Source organism: Carassius auratus, chromosome 9 (genome assembly GCF_003368295.1).
Source record: "Carassius auratus strain Wakin chromosome 9, ASM336829v1, whole genome shotgun sequence".
Taxonomy (NCBI): Eukaryota; Metazoa; Chordata; class Actinopteri; order Cypriniformes; family Cyprinidae; genus Carassius; species Carassius auratus.
This window is the reverse complement of record NC_039251.1, coordinates 25,028,098-25,050,155: the sequence shown is the minus strand read 5'-3', so window position 1 is coordinate 25,050,155 and position 22,058 is coordinate 25,028,098. Positions and strand designations below refer to the sequence as shown.

The window sequence follows — 22,058 nt, the reverse complement described above, 5'->3', positions numbered from 1 at the left end:
AAATCTATCCAAGTTACAGGTACGGCTCAGCGCTTACACGGAAGACGCCGTTTCACTTGTCATACCGGCTTCATTCGAGTTCACCGGATTGTTCCACGGCTTCTTGGCACAGCATCAGATCTGTCCCGCTACTAAAGTAATAAATAGATTATTGTGGAATAAATATAATAAGCATGGGTTGATTTATCATGATATATCTGTAATGCAATCAGGAAAGTCGCTCAACTGAATGACATGGGTATAGAAACGGGGCTGTGCAGGTTGAAGTCATGGTTCTTTCCCTCTCTCCTTCACCGCTCTCTTACTCTATCCCTCTCTTTCATCTTTATCTGTTTTTCTCCTTCCCCACTCTTTACACTTTCTTTTCCTCTCTCTGGCACAGTATTCCATTTTTTGATATTATCTTATCTAATCACCATATTAATACACAAGGAATGGATATTCCATTCTCCCCTCCATCCCAGGGATTTTATTAATTCAGTAATAGCATCCCTGAGGCTATATATATATATATATATATATATATATATATTATATAGTTGTGTTGTACTTTTTATTTTCAAAATAGAATAGGTTTTTAATAATACAATAACTATCAGCCTATTACATCAAGAAATTGTAAAATCATAGCATTCCTATTTTTAGCATTGGTTGATTTAATTTTTTATTTATTTCTTTGTATTCTTTTTTTACAAACCCACTGTGTTACATTACAGTACACAAGTGTTTCAGAGTACATTTACAGTAGCACACTTCACACTCTTACTACACTGAGGAGAGCCGAGGCTTCAGCGTTCGCTGACGTCTCTGCATTGTTTTCTGTGAAGAGGGATATCCGAACTGATGATCGCCCGAGAGCATTTTTAGACCTCTCAACTCCGGCCACATGCAGAGCCGTGATCACAGACCCCGGGACACCCCACCGTCTCCAGCTGAGGAGCCTTTGTTTCTGTAGTAACCTCACAGGGGACAGTAGTGATATTACAGTATGTACAGACTAGCCTCTTAATTGCTCATGACTGACGTTGAAAGTCTATGAAAGGAACAATTTTACACAGCAGTTCCCCCCACTGTCTCTCGGTGTGGGACTTCATCCGTGATAGATTTGACAAATGAACACGTCTAACCTCACAGCTAGATTTCCTCTCGAGTGAGGCCAGCAGTAGCGGATGATATCATCACTCGTGCGGCTCTCCAGGGGTCCTTCGGATCAATGCCAGTTTTCCGCTTGTAATGAATAATCGATGGATGGTGTGAAGCTGGACAGGACTCAGGGGGGTCACGCAGGTCTCCCGTACACATCACATCATTCTCAGAGTACGGGTGCATCTGTTGTGACCGTTATGGGCTTGCTGTACACTTACAGGGCAGATATGTAAATTACAGCATATGTTCAGTCATAACTGGGTATATATGACAGAGGATTTAAATTCTTTATTAGATTTCAGAATGCAGTAACAACTCCTCTGTTTACTTCTTCATACCTTTCATGGTTTTATGTCCAAATAAATGGTCGATATGAGCGCCTTCTGGGAATGCTCTCAAACAAGCAGTTAACATTTTAGAGGGCCTTTCAGTTATTTTAATTGTTCCACTGGGTAAGGTTGAGGTTTTTAGGCAAAGCCTGCAATTATTTGCTTTCAGTCAAAGGGGTGAGATTTTCTCCTGCAGTAAATCTGAATCTATTCATCTAAAACGGAAAGGTTGCTTACTTGTAGCTGTCCAGTACGTGTACAAGCTAGTGTTGTTGAATGCTGTGTGAAGTGGTTTTTGATGAAAAGTGATTACATGAAAATCCAACTGAAATCCAGTGAAGCATTTAATCTAACAAGCCAATTATTTAAAACATGCTCTAGCAGAGAATTTATGGTTTTCTAACTGGTTTTGTCCATCAAGTCCCAGACTTTGCTTTGGATATCAAATAAGGACTCAACATAATCCCAAACTTCACTCTTACTGAATGTAGTTTGGGTAGTATTTACATTTGGCATAATCTTTGATATCACACAATCTAGCCATGTTGGCATCTGTTTAGTTTTCATTCACCTGTCAATTTTTTGGTTTTGTACTTTTTGGCTTTTTGGATTTTCATAAAGTGTTTTTTTTTTCAGATTTATGGAAGGAAAACATCCAAAAGACACTGTTAAGTGTTTCTTTTATAGCACTTTATATTTTTCTGTCCCAAGATTTCAATTACAGTACATATTTTTAAAGGCCATTTTCTCAAAATTAGTTTTTCCTCCAAAACTGAGCCATAAATCTATGTAATTTCCATTAATGCCGCCAAACAGAATTGCAAAATAATTATTATGAATTTCAAACATTAGTTCCATCATCTTCTACCTTTAGTTCCACTAAAGACAAAAAAAAAAACTATTTTGTTACAAAAATGAGCTTCATTTTAAAAAGTCAACTTAATATTTGACTCTCATTTGCCGTATGTTGCTATGAAACACAACATAGTCTTAAAATTGTGTCAGGAAAAATGTGTGCATTTGCCTTGTTTAGATGCATGGATCTGCAGGGGACATCTTGATAGGTTTGTGCAGGTGTGAAAAAGTGTCCTGGCTCATAGATACAATGCGTGAAAGACAATTAACATGCGGCTCTGATGGTGGAGGAGGGGTACATCTGCAGATACTTACTCTGCTGTGGTCAAGTCAAACACACACACATACACAACCTCAGGGTGCCAAAGCCTGTGTTTACCCTAATTTGCTGGTGTATAGTAAAAGTGAAAACAAGGAAGAAGAAAAACAAGTGGAAAAGAGGCCAAACAAAGTGAACAGAATCATTCTTTGACACACAAAAACTGTGGCGTTTATGTAGTATGAACACATTTTTGCGGGTTGGTCAACAATGCCAGCATTCTTACCCCAAATAGATTCACCATAGTAACAACATTCAGTAATAAGATCCATGAAAATCTAATTACCCTCACATCCAAAGCAAAGACAAGCCAGTGTTTGTGTTGTTGTTTGGTGTCCATGTGACTGTAATGGTCTCACACAGCATGTGTCCTTAGTGTTAGGTGAATGCTGTTTTTGAATGAGGGTTTGTGTCTTTGTTAACTGGCGTCTGTGATGAATCAGGAAAAGTGACAGTAACTTTAAACTCTGATTTGAAATTCAGAAAGTCATCTACAATTTCCAAAGAGGACAGAATACTCTGTGTGGTTGTGTTTTATGTGTCCAGAAGTTTATTTGAAAGAGTTTGTGTGTGTTTAAGGCTGGTTAAAGACAGCTGCTGGTGTCTGTCAGATGTTTCCTCTGTGCTTTCATCTCTCTGGCTGTCATGTTTTCATGCTTTATCACAGAGTGTCCTGTCATTTTGAGGAAAGAGATAGAAGTGCGGGTTGAGGTGGGACGTGTTATCAAAGGCACCGAGGAGGCCCGTACAAATGTTTGATTGGAGGGTATTTGGTAGCTTCTGAGATATCCTCCTTTACTCTTACAGACTCTGTGAACCTAACAAATGCAAGAAAAACAGACAGGGCTGAAGGTATTTAGATGTTAGTATGCTCAAGACAATTTTTGAATGATGAAAGTTGGAAAGTTTAAAAAAAGTTGTATTCTTTAAGTTTGTAGGCTCAACAGAATCTAGAAATAGGGATTTGTTACATGGAACAAACTGCATTTTAAAATATATTCAAATAAAGTTATTTTACAATTTAAATTGTTGTAATATTCTAACATTACTGTTTACCATATTTTGGTCAAGTAAATGCTCCATTGGTGAGCATAATGGTCTTAAAAAATAAGAATAATAAAATAAAAATCTGGTAACACTTTTGAATAGGGAACACATATTCACTACTACTTAAGAGTTTTCTCTCAAGTAATTTGCTGCTTATTGATAGTCAGTAAGGAAGTTGTTCAGTTTAGGTAAGGGGTACGATTAAGGGATCTGAAATATGGTTATGCAGAATAAGACATTAATACAACCTGTCCTCCAACCAATACGCCTGTATAGGTCGTTTGTCCAAATCCCTTAAATACGAACTAACAGAGCGTATACTACAGATGCACCCATATCAGCAACAGGATGTTTTTATGTAAGTATTTTGTACTCTTTTATTTGTGCTATTATTTGGGTTTCGTGTAGCTCAGTTGGTAGAGTATTGTGTCACACAATGATATGTAATCATGTGATCATGGGTTCGATCCCCAAGAACGAATGTGCTCTTAAAATATATATGCTTTATAAATCATAATTTTGCATGATTTCTGTGAGGGGTAGGTTTAGGGGTGTGGTTAGGTGTGGTGCGGTCTTTCGAACGAATAAGCCACCTTGTAAAATATGTATGAGTTACTGTGAGATCAGTGTAAAAACTCCACTCATTGCATTTAAATAAATGCGTGTTTTGATTGGTAATGATATTATACGTCATTTCATGACTACAGACGCAACCCGATACTGTCATTATTTTTAACTTGTTTTTACTTTAAAACAAAAATATAAGTCGTAATAAGGTGCTTGCACATACTATTTATATGGTTGTTTTTTGTTAGAGGACAGGCTTCATTAATATGTGCTTTATAAGTACTACTAAACAGCTTATATGCTAGTAATATGCATGCTAATAAGCAGCTAGTTATGAGGAGATCTGATTCTTAAAATAAAGTGTTACACAAACGTTTGAATGGTAGTGTATTTTAAGTATAAATACTTTATTGACACTCTAACATAACTAAGCAGACAAGGATACAGACTTAACTTTCTGACCACATAATTTTTTTTCTCATTTGTGTTTTAGTCAATTTTAGGATACATTTATGAGAGTTAAGTCAAGGCTTGTTGATTTCTCTGTCTCTGCACTTGTCTCTTGAGTTGGAGCAGTGTTTTAGACAATGACTCTCTAGTGCTGAATGGTACAGATGTTCGGGGGGTCCACAGGCTTGCTGATTTGGTGGTTAAATGAGGCACAGCTTGCTCTGTAGCGTCACGCTCTTCTGCTAGTACAGCTACATAAACCTCAGCCTTATTAGCACGACAGCACTGTGCTAAGTAGCAGTGCTTTTTACCCTTGCTGCCTGCCAGCTGGACCCAGAATCACTTCTGTCTGATGTTTTTTTTTTTTTAAGAAACTCTTTGATTCACATTTTCAAAAGAGAGATAATACACCTTTCATTGGCTGCAGCTGTCTTTTTATTTCTTTCTTTTGCTCATTCTGGAGCTGTTTTTAATTTACCTGCCATCAGGTCAATTTTTAAAAGCTTTTCAGTGGAAGAATCTATTTAGTAACCAGGCAGAACATGTTAGGTATGTATAATCTCCAGTTTCGTAGTTAATTGAGATCAAACACCTTTTAACCACAGTTCCATTGTAGTTTCTTCTGGCAAGGCTGTTCATATCTTGAGAGTTGATGGGGAGAAAAAAAAACTAAACAAGAAAAGATCAAACTCATTATGTAGCAGTGGCAGAACAGACAGACCTTTAACACACTGTGTTGTGTGTCTGTTCTATCTAATGTGTTTACAGTCATGCAAAAATCTTTTAATTGCTTTCTGTGTGGAACTTTTATGGTTAACTGCCTTCATATTGGGAATGCACAAAATATTGCTACCAATATTAGAGTTCATTTTTTATTTATCTGTGTTAGTTAATATTGGGTATTATCAGAAATACCCATACATACCCATTTTCAAGCTATAAATGCTATAAAATCTACAAACACTAAAAGTAATCTTAAATGTAAAAGTTCATTTTTCATACTATGTACTATATATTATCATTTTGTGATCTCTAAATTAACTTGTAGCCGTTAAAATGTTTTAATTCTTAGTGTTTTATTTTTAATTTATTTAAACAAAATAGTATGGTTTATCAGTTATTAGCCATAGGATGAAAATAATCATGGGTATTGGACAGTGTTTCTAGCACACCATCTGGTAACTGTTCCCATTTGGATATTCGCACAGCTTGGGGGACATTTCGATTTAACAGTTGTCTAATGCCCTTGGCCTCTTGCATAAACGTCTCTGTGTTTGGTCTTCTCCATAGGTATGACTTCATTGAGATCCGGGATGGGAACTCAGAGAGCGCTGATCTGTTGGGGAGACACTGCAGTAACATTGCACCCCCTGCGATCATCTCCTCAGGCCCTGTTCTGCACATCAGATTCGTCTCTGACTATGCCCACCAGGGGGCAGGTTTTTCGCTGCGCTATGAAATCTATAAGACAGGTAAGCTTGTGCTACCCAGCAGGATGTAGTTTATCAAAAACAATGCATTGTCAAAGCCTCGCCTGCTGTTTACACATCTCTCCTGTGTGCTTTAACCAGGTGTCTTCTGTTCAAGTGCTTGTACTAACAAAGCATTTACAGTGTGGGTAGAGTTCATGTGGGTCCACTGAGCCTTTAAAGAAAAGCAGGATTTCTGTCTCTCTTAACACGTATCACAAATTCTTCCTTTCACACAGGAAACACGTACCTCACCTCTTCCTTTATCTACCCACCACTCCGTGCAGCATGGGCTTCTATGTGTCAAATCCCACCTGCCTGAGAAGTGTTAACTGGCTTTTGTCATTCAGAGGGAAAAGTCCCTATTGGTCAGCATAGCGTCATTGACAGCCCACCATTTTTATTACTTGTGGTGTAGAGGTGTAGCTTCGCTTTTGAAAACTGGAGGGAAAGGCTCTGATTGGGAAATTCAGAAGCAGGAAAACAGGATTACCATTTATGACAAGTTCCAAATGGTTTTTATGGATTGGAGGGAAAGTCTTAGTTATTGGATCAAATGCAGTAGGTCACTATAATCTCCTTTGGAGTGGTTTTATGGTTGGACGTTGTAGGAAGGTTATACACCATTCAGAATTCAATTCAGAATGCCTTTCAAATTTCAATTGACCCTTCACAAAGAGTCCCCCCCCCACCCCCATTTACTGTTATTATGTCCAACATGCCATGCCACTCTCACACTCCACATCATGTTCTCACACATTTTACAAATACATTGTGTACCACTATAACAATAAATACCATTATTTTGCTCTTTAATGTGCGATTACAGATCACTGTAGCACCTCAGTTCAAATGGCACAGAGCGTCGCCGAACCGATCGTCTTTTCATATTTACTAGTTAAAGCCAAGCGGCAACCTCCTGCTCTCTCTCGTGAAGCCATCAAGGAAGTGGCTAAAACTGCAATCTCATAGACTCCCCATGTTAAAATTCCCAACTTCACAGACACAAGAAAAACATGTTTACAGCCTGATTCAGAAAAGGATTTTGGTCTATATAGCTAGTTTTGCCCTTCATGACTGTGAGGGGGTGAATTTTTTATAACTCATCCATATTAATTATATTAACCCTTAAAGTACTGCGTAATGAAGTGACAGGTGGATTACCGCTGCTGACACTGCCGTTGAGCTAGGTGGGCGTGGCTTCAGCAACCAGCTCCCGCCTTTTTGACCATTTTTGATGATCCGGGAGTGATGCATGGTGACGCGCTACCAAGATGGCGACCAAGATGTCACAGACACTGCGTCCATGTTTTTATTTTTTGACAAAAGTTTTTTTCACATACTCACATTCATGAATTAACATCAGAATATATTCTAAATTCAACCCCAGAAAGACGTTGATGCACACAATTTTTCAAGTTTAATCCGAACGACATTAATCTGCTCTCCTGTCTGATTTGTTTGTCGGACAGAATTTAGAAAAGGAGATTTGGCGTTAATGATGGTCAGTTTGCCTGTCAATCAAGCTTTCTGCGAAGGCTTAACCGAGTTCTTAAAATTGTAGTTTATATATTTATTTAATGATTTAAATTTATTAAACTATAGACTTCTGTTTTGATTATTCCATTTTGATTTGTAACAAGTGTTTGCTGCTAGCAGTGAAATCACTTTGGGTAGTTTTATCGCTACTGTATGTGTGAACGCTCTCTGAGCAGCCAGATTTACTGTAGCTGATCTCTGGTGCCTTCTTACACTGTACGATTTCTCTCTCATTCACGGAGTCTGGTCGACATGCACCGGCACAAATTCAGATCAAGGCGGCTGCTGGCGGGCAAAATAAACAGCGTGGAGACATCCCTTATTCCTTTTTCAACCTTCTGAAAGCATTCCGAGAATGCCTCTTTAATTGACTCCTGATCTACTCTCCCCTGAGGCCGGCTAAGGCAGGGCAGCTGGGGTTACTAACACATCATGTGTGATGGTCTTTCCTCTTACCTCACCACAGTAGTGCACTGGGACACCCATGCAGAGCTTCTGGAGGAAGGCATTAGTCGGAATTGACCAGTTAGCAGTTGCAGTTGGTGGGTTCAGGTTTACAGAGGAGTGGCAGTTTCTTCTGAAGGACCGAAACACAAAAGCAGGTCCTTAATGAGATCCACCAGATGGATGAAAGCTAAACTCACTCATTAGTGTGGACGCCCGACGCTAAGAGATATCAGTGAATGCTTTATCGCGAACAGAGGCCCCCACACCTCCCGCTTTATGGAGGAAGTGATGACACAATCCGTTGAGTGTGATCTGATAGTGTGAGAGCTCCATAGCAACCTGGCTAACGCGGAGCAGAGGTACGAACGGAGACGGTGATGAACACTATAACAACGGCAGGTCGCAGGGTTTTTTAATCATAAACAAGCAATAATGATGAGACCCGTTGGCGTGTGGAAGCTCGCAGTTGCCATGGCATTAACTAGATCTCATTATACTCAGAGGATGCGTGTGAATATGTGTGGGAGTGTGTGTGTGGATGTGAGTGTGTTCAAATACAAAGACAAAGATTTTTTTGGACTGAATTCTGATGAATTTGAAAAAGCAAGTGTGTTTGTTTATGACTCAATGATCTGGTGTTATATAAAGATTTTTTGATCATAAATACCTATATTTCTCTTTAACGCACCTGTTCCGACGCACCTGTAAAGATATTTATAATGTTGCAAAATATTTATTTTTCCAATAAATGCTGTTCTTTTCAGCTTTTTATTCATCCAAGATTCCTGAAAACAGATTTTCTACAAAAAAAAAAGTTTTAAAAATTGTTAATAAAAAGCCATGTTTCTTGAGTATCAAACCATGATGAATCATGTGACACTGAAGAAATGATGATGAAAATTCAGCATTGACATCACAGGATAAGTTTTATTTTAACATATTTTTTAAATATGATTACAGTTTTTACAATATTTTTGATCAAATACAGTAAATGTAGTATTTGTGTATGTATATGATATACATACATAGGTATACTTCTGTGTGTATGTATTTTCTAAATGCATATTGCTGAATTAAAGAAAGAACATTCTGAAAAGAGAGGGGGAAATGCTATAGAAAGGAAACAGCAGCAGCAGCAGCAATTGAAACCATTCCAGAATCCCTGAGTGCAAGTGTTGTTTATTTATATTGGTGAGTGTACTGGACATGTCCTGGCGTGGCCAGGGCAGTTTTCTCTAGCAGCGATAGGGATCTTGGGTAAATACACAGCCTGGAGGTGTGTCCGCCTTGTGCTGCACAGCCTGCTGGTTAGAAACACTGCATCAATTCCCCACCTCCTGCTGCACACAGGAAATCAGTATCTTGTTGACCTTGAGCCGCCCAACAGCTACCTGTGCCACCACGCTTGGGGATTTCAGCCCCTGCCCTTGAGAGCAAAATGATGTGTTATTTCTTCAGCTGTCTGAAGCTTCGGCCAGCTCCTCTCTTGCAGAATAAATGTATGCAGTAAGAAAAGCTCATGGGTAAAACCCCAAACCAGAAATTTGTTTTCAAATGGGCAACATCAGGCATCCTTATTATGCTCTTTAGTTGCTGCATTCAGAATGTTAGAAAGCCCTGTGACCTTACATATCTGAACCTCATTCTTAATAAGCACTTAGTTTACTCAACCATACACTTAACCACAACCACATTATTCTGTTGCCACAGTTACAATATAAAAACCCTCAGCCAATCAGATCTTCATCAGTGGAGTTCTAGAATAGCCAGTTAGAGCTCACAACACAACTGCCCTACAGTCATAGTGATGCTCATCTAGTATTCACTACTTACACTCTACTATCAGAAATATCAAGGGCTAATGGATAGAGATACTGCCCTACAAATGTTTTGAAGCTTTTGTTGTTGTTGTGATGAAAACGTGTCAGTAAGATTCTTAAGAAAAAATAAACAGACTTTTATTAAACAAGGACAAATTAAATTGCAAAGGAAAGATTTATATTTTAAAGAAATTGCTCCTTTGAACTTTGTATTCATCAAAGAATCCTGAAAAAAAGATCTCACTGTTTCCACAAAAATATTTAGACTGTTAAACGTAACTGTTTTCAATGTTGATGAGAATAGATAAGATTTATTAAATTTTTTTTGAGCAGCAAATCACTATGTTATTTTATTTCTGAAGGATCCTGTGACAGCAAAGACTGAAGCAATGACTGCTGAAAATTCAGTTTTGGCAACAAAGGAATACATTTAATTTTTAAATGTATTTGTTAAAAACAGTTATTTTCTAAATATTTTTTATATTTCATTTTTTTAATGTATTAATATTTCACATTATTACTTTTTTTATCAAATAAATTCAGCCTGGGTGAGCATAAGAGATATCATTCAAACCCCAAACCTTCGATTGGCAATATATATTTGTTTTTAAACTATAAATTGTCTATGCATAGCCATGTGGACTTTTTTTTTTAATTTATTGTACTTTTAGGTTTTTTTTTTCAACTAGACAGACACTGTCAGTATAAATCATTGTTGTTGTGGAAAAGGAGAGTGAGATATTTTGCCCGTTTTGTTTTGTCCATGGAAAAAAACATTGTACAAGTTTGAAGAGACACAAGGCTGAGTAAATACTGAGCAAATTCGAATTTCTGAGCCAAATATTTATTTAAAAAAACATTAAAATGATGACAAACTTTGCTGAAGTGCAAACGACATTCTAAGAGCCAGAAATCTCTATGCACATATTCATAAACATCCAAGTGTTCCCAACATCTGCATCATTGCTCGTGTATGTTGTATGGCTTAGATATAAATCATGCCAGCACACCTCACACATAGTACTGTAATCTCTCTTACACACACACACACGCACACACACACACACACCATTCACTCATCCATGACAAACATTCCTATTCTACCCAGCAACTCTCCTTAATAACAGCCCCCCCATTTCCCTCTGGCCACAGACAGACCCAGCCATGCACACCAATCCCGGCGCTGAGCATCCAACGTGTGGTCCAGACGCGGCTTTCCCTTGCTGGAGGAGGGGTGGGGGAGAGTTCCCCATCTTTCTGCAGCCTGGCTGTTTTTACCATGCTCACAAACATGAATTAATGAGAGCCAACAAAAAGGCTGATGGCGTCGGGGTCACTCATGCATACTGCAGCCCAGTACAGTAGTAGCTCAGCGGGGGTCTGGCATACTGTCTGGCCGTCTGAGGTGGAGTGAGTATGAGGGGTCAGCGCGTGACTGGCAGGCTCAAAACACACAGATATATTCACATACAGACAGCCTGTCTGAGAAACAAGCTGTAGTAAAGCATAATGTCACCACTGCAGGGTAAAGGCGTGTGACAGCACATCTGACCCAGTAATGGGGGGAACGTGCCAGATGGATGTTTTCACACAAATGTGTTTATGTGGTATTTAAGTGTCAGGAAATGGGGGGAAATAAAATGCAATCATAAAAAGAAAAGAAACTATAAATGGAATCAATTTTCAATTAATGATACGTATAAAGTTAAATAAATGACTAATTATAAATAACTATAATTACAAATAAGTATAAAAACATTATTTTAAATAATGTACATATGTTCAAATATACACACGTCTGCGATAAAATAAAATAAAATCTGTTAGAAATGTATTTAATTCCCAATTCCAAAAGAGGAATAAGGAAGTAAGTCGTAAAATAAATGTCATGAGTCAAGAGGTAGAACTGTTACAAACTCTTATGCAAGTACACTTTGTAACATTTTGCTTCACTGGATAGACTGAGTTATAATAATGAGTTATTTATATCGCTGATCACTCGAGATGGGAGAAACAATAAGGAAAGAAAGTGCATGTGTGTTAGAGAGAAACAACATCTAAACATGTGACGTGTACAGGCAGGTGCTAGTGGAAATGCATGACCATTTGCCAAGGATGTGAGCCTGACACATTCATACACACACAGGCCTTGAACAGATGTAGTATGCTGTATTAGTGCAGGAGGGTGTAACATTAACCCTGGCCTGCTGTCTCTCTCTCAGCTGCTCGGGGGGCAGACAGACCCTGGTTTCCTGTGTGCTGCCCACACTGAGCAAGTGCACGAGGTGATTCTACACACTATTTAAGAAGGCTTCAGGCACCCTTGTCTATCATATTAGCCTCTCTAAAAATATGTGATTAATGCAGCTGTCACAATCAAACTCAATGAAAGCTGGTTACTGCCTTAGAAGAAATAATAAAAAAAGGAAATTGAGAGACGAAGTTTTAAACAAACAAACATTTATGCATTTGGCAGTTGCTTTCATTCAAAGCAACTTGGAACATTCCATTCAAGGAATATATATTTATATCAGTCCTTGTATTCCCTGGGAATTCCCTAGCACCATCCATAAATGTTTGAGCTACAGAAATGCACTTAAAATAAAATAAAATGTAATTTAATAAAGTACCCCAAAAAAAGGAAAAGGAAATACAGTGACAAATTTTTATTTTTTTTATAATAATACACATAAAATAAAATAAAAACACCAATAATTTTAAAATAAATCACATTTTAAAAATAATTCTTAACCAATTATTAAATAGCAATAAATATTTAATAAAAAATATAAAAACAATTTAATTTTAATACCTTGGTTATGTCTTCTAGTAAACAGTTTGTTCTAGAAAAAATTTAATTGCGATTATGAATACTTTCAAGTACCTTTATTTTATTTATTTATTTATTTATTATTATTAATTAATTTATTTATTTTTAATTTTTTATGAATCCATCTATGATCACAGAAGACCACTAAAAATATGCATTTATGTGATCTTTATGTGATGTTTACAGAAAAATTTTGCTGTATATAGTTACTGGGTCCAAAATGTTGCACAGGTTGGACTGGACATGGTGTTATTGGGGGAGAATGGAGTTCCACCCAGGGGTCGAGGTTTGGCTTGTTTACTTCGGACAAAATACACTTGCACACCACATTTGCTTTTAGATTTATAAAAAATGCTACTGGGGGGGATTGAACTCGCATCCTTTTGACCTCAAAAAATTATTTTTAAACTGCCACATTCTAGAATCTGTGCAGACGCTTGTGCATGAGAGCATCAGTGTGAGTGAGCATGTTTGTGAGTCTCAAGGGCAGGTCTGAACCCGTCCACATGGGGTCACTGACCTGTCATTAAGGCCTCAGACATTATACTGCAGTCTACAGCTCTAGTACTTTAAATAGTGCTCTGTTCATTTTGAAATGGGATATTCAGTATGTTGTATAGGTGATATGGGGTTGCGTGAAGCACATTTGTCATTCCAAGTTCCCACACAGCTGCTTGGTGAGCACAGAAATAGTTAAGTTATTGAGGGGTTAAGAGTCACAGATCACTGAGCGTTTGTTCTCTGAGCCATTGATGTTTTACCCCCAAAGCCCCTGTCAGCAGCTCCTCAAACTATTTCTCTTACTTTCTCTCTCATCTGTGCTTTTATTTTTTAAAATGATGACAGCAGAACTTCCTGTGCCTCAAACGGAGATCCTTTGAGATTACGGGAAGAATATCATGGGATTTGATGGGCTTGACTGCATGTGTGTGTTCAGGTGTGAGCATGTGTTTGCCCTTCTGTGCATTAGTATGAGCAGTGTGACTCTGCAGGCCTCCGAAAAGGTGGCGTTACACATGAACGTGCCGTGCATAGTGTCAAAGGCTGGTGTGTAGGACTTGTATCACGGCTGAAGGTGAAGCATGACCGTGCATGTGTTAGCATACAAGGAACACTAACTCTGTGACACAAAGCCAAACACTATCCAGAATAAGCTTAAAACCAGCTTGAAACTATAAAGGTTTACTACACAGCCTTAAAGGGATAGCTAGTTTACCTAGATATGAAAATCCTGTCATTATTTACCCATTGTTCCAAAGCAATGTGATAGCCTTTCTATTGTGAAACACAAAAGAAAATGTTAAGCCGAATGTCCAAGCTGCTCTTTTTCATACAGTTCAATTGTTTGTTTATTTATATTGGTGATAGAATTTCACGAAAGTTTGGGTTCCTGAATAAAAATGTATCTTAAATAATATGATAAATTGACCTAGCTTTACACAACATATAATCACAAAACATTAATATACTGTATACAAATATTATAAAAGTCTAAAATAAAGATAGTCTAAATATTCTGTGCTATGTATGGGACTCAAATCAGTGAACCTTTTTCATTACAAGAACCTTCCGAATGAAGCAATTTGATGGACAGACTTTTCTATGCTAAAATTGAAGAGAGTGAACCACTGTGCTTGCTTTGACAGGTTAAACTGAGATGCGTGTCATACAACATCATGTCCTGAAATGACACCTTAACATACAGTACGTCTGTCTATGTCACAGAAATCCCTCTGGCATTAGACACAAACATGCAGCATGAGAACCGCTGAGCATCATCTGACTATAGCGCTAACGGAGTATTGACAGCAGCTTCAGGGATGGGAAATCATTCTAATTCAGCACTTTTGCAGATGAAGGATTTTTCAATACGGATATAAAGCTTCACTTTGATGAATGTTCCCGTTTTCACACATCAATATGTGTGTCTATTTCTGTGAGTGCAATAGATAAAAGAACGCTTGTGTCTCTCCAGCCCCTCTAGAACAAGTCCACTCTCTGATGTTTTGGTCAATACGAAAGCGTCATGTCTCACACATGCACATAACGCTGTGTTTCTGCTGCTGTCTTCACATATTTTCTGATTTCTCTTCCTCCAGGCTCCGACTGTTCCAGAAACTTCACCAGTCCGTCAGGTGTGATCGAATCGCCCGGCTTCCCTGACAAATACCCCCACAATCTGGAGTGCACCTTCATCATCATCGTCCCTCCTCACATGGATGTCACCCTCACCTTCCTGACTTTCGACCTGGAGAACGATCCCTTGCAGGGCTCGGAGGGCGAGTGCAAGTACGACTGGCTGGAGGTGTGGGACGGCCTCCCGCAGGGTGAGTCTAGATGTTGTAATCCTGAAGAATTCTGTTTGGATTTACAGTCGGGGTTCGGATTAGACCGCGGTATTCCAAAGTCCAGACCACCCGTGACTTTAAGAGGATTGCGTTTCCCATTTCCCTCTGACCTCATTGTCTGCTTTGAGATCAGTATGTTGCATGTCTACCGTACGTAATTTGGTCACTTAATGATTTCTAATCCACATACCATTCACTATCGCACTATAGGCCATCTGGTTGGTTTATCCACCAGTCTGTACAGCTGTTCGCTCTTGCCCTGTGACACGCACCACCCATCCATTGGCCGCTGCGCTTGCAGCTCCGCCGGTATGAAGCTCAGGCGCATTGCTGTCGTGCTGTTACTGCGGCTGCTGCTGGAGCTATTTTAGTAGTGAGCGTTGGCAGATGAAAGCGGAGCCCAGGGCCTTGCTTTGACTTATCTGCACCAGGCGTGGCCAAAAAGCCACGGAACCCATATTCTTCTGCACGTAGGGGTGGAGGAGTCGGAGGACGGGGGGTAACAGCAGCCATGGTAACCTTTATCAGGAAAGTGAAAATGGGGCGTGAATAACACTGCAATCGGATTTAATCCTCGTCTGGAACAGAGCGCTGTGGAATACACTCTTTTCCCCCCAGCTGTCTTATTAAAGCTTCAGCCCCGAGACCCCCATACTGCCCCCACCCTCGCCCTTCTGCCTCTGGTTGGGCTTCATATTGTAACGCTGCAAATGCTCATATAATCAGACACAATTACAGTAGACACTAAAACACAACAGTATATTTAAGGTGGTTTAATAAATCTAACTAACTTAAACCAAGATTGTCAGGTTCAACAGCTAGTAGTACAGCTCTCATTATATAATATAATTTAAAAAAGCCCATACTCATTATTGTAATGTTTGCATATAGTTGTATATTTTTACTGTTTAATCCATAATCATTAATTTAATGAAAATATAGTGGAAAATATGTTTAACTGTGCAAATGCCTCTTTATTTGCTTTATGAATAAAATATGTATATATACTACTTCAGGTAATATAATATTCATTATAGATATTTTTTTTTTTTTCAATTTCACTGACATTTTCCACCATTTTTTTTTTCATAAATAAAATCAATGTAAAATGTCTTAATTTTCTATATGAAGAATTAAATTAAATAAAAATTTTCATTTTTTATTTTTAATATTGAAAAATATCTATTTTTACATTTCACTTTATGAAATATGAAAATATAGTGGAAAATATGCTTAACTGTGCAATTTATGTTCTATATATGTTTAATATATCAAAATAATTTGTAAAACTTAATATAATAAAAAAAAAATTCAATATGCAATATGCATTTTCTTTGCTGGGAAAAAGGAAGCCTGCTTTTACATTCACCTGATCTTATTTACAATTCTTTTTGAAATTTGATTTTTAAGAGGGATTGTAAGCAACTTTTAATAAGCAAGATTCACACACATACACACAGATAGCATCCTGATCAAAGTAGTGTACAATAGTCACCTGAATCGATCATCAACACCATCAAAGGCGAGAGAGAGAGTTATTTCAAGCTCCCGTTCGAGAGCACTTGCAGTATTAAAGCCCTTTCCTCTCCAAAAGAGAAGAAAATCAATGTACTTGATTGATATGAGGCTATTTCACCCATCCAGGACTCTGTGTGTGTGCGTCAGGATGGAGGATGGATTCATTACTGTGAGACAGCAGCCCCTCTACAGCATTACAACCTGACCAAACTGAATCACATACATTTGTTGACAGATAAATGTCCCAGAATTCAGAGAGATGGTGTGTATAGGTTGTAGGCACATAAACAGAATAACCAGCCTAATCTTATGAGTGGCCAGCTGGAGCAAAATGAGTCCCGTTCACATCCCAGCACTGAGAAACCATTTCTTATATTTGTGTTTTGCAGTGGGACCTCTGATTGGGCGGCACTGTGGTACCAAAATCCCCTCTGAAATACAATCCTCCACTGGTATCCTCTCTCTGTCCTTTCATACTGATATGGCCGTGGCCAAAGATGGATTCTCTGCTCGCTACAACATGACTCTCAAGGAGGTCAATGACAGTAAGTCCTGTTTTTTCTTTTAGCTTTGAAACTGAACTGTTGGTCCAGCTACCAATGCAAAAATGTAGTTGGAACTAAATGAAAGCTACTTAAGAGGGTGTCTTTTAATTATCTTCTTTTTTAACAAGTTTTTTACATAAACTGAATAATATGATCCAGTAAAATGAATCAGACTACAAAGTTAGTAGCAGCCTTGCTTGTAGCTACTCTTCAACACTGTTGTTTATTTGCGTGTCTGTCTTTTATCTCTGCTTTAATAAAAATAAAAAATAAATTATGTTCCACAGATTTCCACTGCAGTAATGCTCTTGGCATGGAGTCAAACAAGATCAGCGATGACCAGATTTCTGCATCATCCTTCTTTTATGATGGGCGATGGTCCCCCAGACAGGCTCGACTTAACTTTGAAGATAACGCTTGGACGCCCAATGAGGACAGCAACAAAGAATACATCCAGGTGAGGCTTCGTTTCTCTCTCACTTTCGTGTCTACAAGTTCCCATCCTTCTCAACTTACTTACAATGCACTGTGGAATCTCAAAAGGCTTGTTAACGGACATATGGATTTGAGATTTCTGGTTCGGGCCGGAAGTCAGCCGGGTTAGGTGCTACGCCATGCCTCCAGAATGAGCCTCATTACTTTTGGTGTTCCTTTAAGTGGTGTGTCATATCTGTGTCAGGATGCTGCTGAGTTGTGGGCTTCTGGTAGAGCTCACAGCTGTTGTGTTGTGTTAACACCTGACATCTCTCCCTCGCTCTCAGGGTCCACGGCCCAGGCATCCATCTTGACAAACAGCTGTCATAAATGCCAATATGCCCGTGGACCATACTTCACCCAGACACCTTGGCTCTGCTGTGTGTGTGTTCAGAATAAGAGAGGTTGTTCTGCAGCTGAGTGTATCATTGATATTCGTCGATTTATCCAGGGTTTCAGGATAACTTAACTGATGATTTTACCTTGAAGGAATGATGTGGGCACAATACGAGTTAAGATCTGTTGATGAAAGCATCTGTGGCATAATGAGTTACAGGTTGGAGCCAGTTGTTTAAAAACTGTTTCAAAATAATTATTTTATTTTATTTTAAATAATGGCTCCAGTATGGCACTCGCAAATTAGGGCTAACTGTTGTCTAAGCCGTTGTCAATCCCGCCAGTCGGTTCACTCCCAAGCCCTCAGCTGGCAGCAGCCCGCTCCTTAAAGGAGGAATATAAGGAGAAAATGCACCCTGAGCCCGCTCCAGTGTCGGCTTAAGCCCCTGAGTCCACTCCAGTGTCGGCTCCAGCCTCTAAGCCCGCTTTTTTTTTTTTTTTTACTGAGAAAATAGACAAAATTATCATCTGTGGTAATCAACATTATTCCACAGATACTGTTGATAGCGTTTAGTTTGTTTTGAGCCCGTAACATCTCTTTAACATCACATCAGATCTTCTCTTATGCTCTTTTCTCATTGTTTCTCCCCCTCTCTCTTTATTACTATTCATCAGGGACTCACTTCTCAGACATGTTAGGTTATCTCTCTCTCTCTCTCTCTCTCTCTTCCTGGTCTCTTGGCGCATGCAGGGGTTGATGATGCACAGCCCACTCTGATGGTAACAGCCACTTGATTGATGAGGGTCCTTTCCTAGGAATAAATAGTTAGCAGCAGTCCTGGGTTCTATTGATTTTTTTGTCTAGGTGTGTTTCTCCGTGGCCCTAAGCAGCTTTGCAGAAGGTTCTAGGTTGTGTGTGTGTGCACTCGGATCTGTGTGTGAAAGCCACACCTGTCTCTCTGACAGATAACAAACGCTGCAGTTTTCCCGCTCATGTTCGGATGACATCCCGCTGAGCAGGGAGAGCCGAGGATCATGGGTAACAGCCCTCCTCTAGGATGGGCGCTGAATGCCTGATTAAGAAGCTCACTGCGGTAGAAGCGGAGGGGCAGAGAGGCGGCTCTCACACCGCAATCATCATCATCATCGTTGCGGGGTGGGGTGGGGGGGTTTGGAGAGCGAGGGAGGTTGATAATCTGTGTGGAGAGAGGGAGAGTTGAATGAAGGTGGTTAGTATCGATCAGAGCTCAGGTGATTGATCTTAAGGCTCTGATAGCACCTCCGCTGCCGCCCGTGATCTGCAGAGAGGGGATGCCTCATATTCCCACAGCTCTATCCATCTTTCAGCTCTTCCCTCTATCTCATTCCTCTCACATCTCTCCTTCTGCTTCTTTACTTATCTCACTCTCTCATCATCCTGATTTGAGTGGGATTTCTAAGAACACTAGAATACAATATTAAATAAAGAAATATAACTGAAAAATGAAACACAAAAATTATACGTTCATGACTCCAAACTGTAATAAAGTAAAAAAAAAAAAAGTAACAAATTTATTTTAGTCTGATTTTTAATTTTACACAATATGTTGCCCTGAGAAATTTTATATTTCAAATTATTTAAATGTTTATTTAGTTTTAGTATAATTCAGTGTTATAAAATATATCCTTACACAATATAAAAAAAATATAAGCAGAAATATTTGAACTTAAATTAAAAATGAAATTATCTGAAATTCTTACCAAAAAAAATCACAAAAATACTAAACTGATATTTACACTAGGGCTTTGTTCAAATCTCTAATCCAAAGCAATAAACATTTTAGTGCATTACATTTGTTAAATTTGCGAATTTGTCTGTCCACACTAGCAATGAAACTGTGATGTGGCATTATCACAACCAGTCTGAAGATATTTGAGAGTTAATATGTGACCCTGGAGCACATAACCAGTCTTAAGTCTCTGAGGTATATTTTTAGCAGTAGCCAAAAAACATTGCATGGGTCAAAATTATAATTTTTTCTTTTATGCCAGGAATCATTCTGATATTAAGTAAAGATCATGTTTCATGATTTTCATGAAACTTCAGGTTTCATAAAATTTCCTACTGTAAATATATCAAAACTTTTTTATTAGTAGTAATATGCAGTGCTAAAAACTTAATTTAGACAACTTTAAAGGTGATCATCTCAGTATTTAGATTTTCTTTTGGCACCCTTAGATTCCAGATTTTCAAATAGTTGTATCTCTGCCATCCTAACAAACCATTCATCAATCGAAAGCTTATTTATATAAATCTGATGGACCCTTATTACTGGTTTTGAGGTCCAGGGTCACACATACTTTAATGTGGACCATGATTTCGAGTCCCAGCACAACTCACAGAAACAGAAAACCAAGCAGTCAACAAAATGCCCTGTTATAATTAATTACAACAAAAACCCTTCTAAGAGCACAGATTTAATTTAATTCTTCCCTTTTTTTTTCTTAGGTGGACCTGCACTTCCTAAAGGTCCTGACAGGCATCGCCACCCAGGGTGCAGTCTCTAAAGAGACACACAAGTCCTACTTCGTTACCTCTTTCAAGCTGGAGGTCAGCACTAACGGAGAAGACTGGATGATCTACCGCTACGGCAAGAACCACAAGGTACGATCACGTGGGAGCGGCACCTGTGAGAGATAAAGCACTCAGTTGTGCTGGTTATAGAGATGAAGTAATGTGCATGTGAGACTAGAGAACCAGAAAATAACTGAAAAGGTGATAGTATAGTTTTAACCTGTTTCTGTTATGGGTTAGTTAAAATTCCCTGGAAACCCTGTATGGAGTTGATTGCTAGACAGGGGAACATGTGAAAGCTCTGATGTTAGCGTGATGATTTTGGGAGAAGCTGTAAAAAACATCAGCCCGACTGAGAATAACCTGGCAAATACGACACCGGCCGGCCACCAACTGATGTTTGGGTATTTAGCCCCGGACCCCCTGCTGGAATAGCCTCTGGCTTTAATCTTCCAGAAAATCTCAGAGCGCTGTCCTCCCTTAATGTGCTCGCGGTTTTTATGGCTTTGGTTTCAGTTCAGCTAAGCTTTGTTAAGAAGTCTGGCTGTGTCGGGATGAGAGATTCGCGCCTTATGGGAGGCGTGACTGGTCAGTGTCCATTTAGAAATGGTACTATTAAGTAATGTTCTGTTTATTCATATGCCTGGGAGGAATATATTTCAATGTCAGCAGCTATCTAGTAAGATGCCTCAGTCCTGCAGACGAAAGGCAGTCAGTCATGGCTTTTTTAATATTGCCTATATAGATTAACAGGAAATAGGGTGTTGGCATTGAAATGAAATGTAAATTTTCAGTACAGTAAACCTTATTGTAAGTGAGCGTCATGTAAATGGATTTCGAGTCAGGCAGGTTATTATTTTTCAGGGCTGTGTGGTGATGGTTTGGGTTGATAGCACCACATCAGGCTCCCATCGGTCTCAAATAATGATGGTGGATGTGTGTGTATCCCTGGTCCAGAGGATGCTGACAGATTGTTTTTGTGTGTGTGTATACGGTCAAACAGGAAGAGCTGCTGAGGAAGATCACTGTAGGCTGGTGGCTGATAGTAAGTGTGTGTGGTGTAAGTGTGATATCAGCAGAGCTGGGCTTAATTTCTACTCAGACTGCCTCAGCTGCTGTGGCAGGTTTTCAGTTCACTACTAGATTACCTGCAGGACACTCATTCAGTCACTGCTAAATCAGATCTGATAAGATCTCACACACACACACACACAGCTGTACTACAAAACCTTCTTGTGTGCTGCGGATATACAGTAGGAAGCGACAGTAAAAGGCAACATCCTAACTAAAATATAACCTTATAAGTTACATTACCTTACAACGGATTTGTAACACTCTACACAGCAAAACTAATTTAAAGATTCAAACAGACTCAGATATAATCATATTAATGTGCTAACTACTAATATACTAATGTGGCTTGGACAATTTTTGATACTTTAAGTATTGTTCAGTGTTTTAGACT

General features: G+C 38.8%; 1 protein-coding gene across 3 annotated transcripts in view; it reads left to right on the top strand.

Moving 5' to 3' along the window:
• Nucleotides 1–22,058, top strand: part of nrp2b (neuropilin 2b) — a 69,650-nt gene that overhangs the window by 12,880 nt on the left and 34,712 nt on the right. For all 3 annotated transcript variants that reach the window (XM_026272240.1, XM_026272241.1, XM_026272242.1), the window contains exons 3-7: nt 6,004–6,185; nt 14,918–15,145; nt 17,074–17,229; nt 17,517–17,686; nt 20,528–20,683. In XM_026272240.1, coding sequence (XP_026128025.1) covers nt 6,004–6,185; nt 14,918–15,145; nt 17,074–17,229; nt 17,517–17,686; nt 20,528–20,683 — 892 coding nt within the window. The remainder of the gene's footprint in view (nt 1–6,003; nt 6,186–14,917; nt 15,146–17,073; nt 17,230–17,516; nt 17,687–20,527; nt 20,684–22,058) is intronic.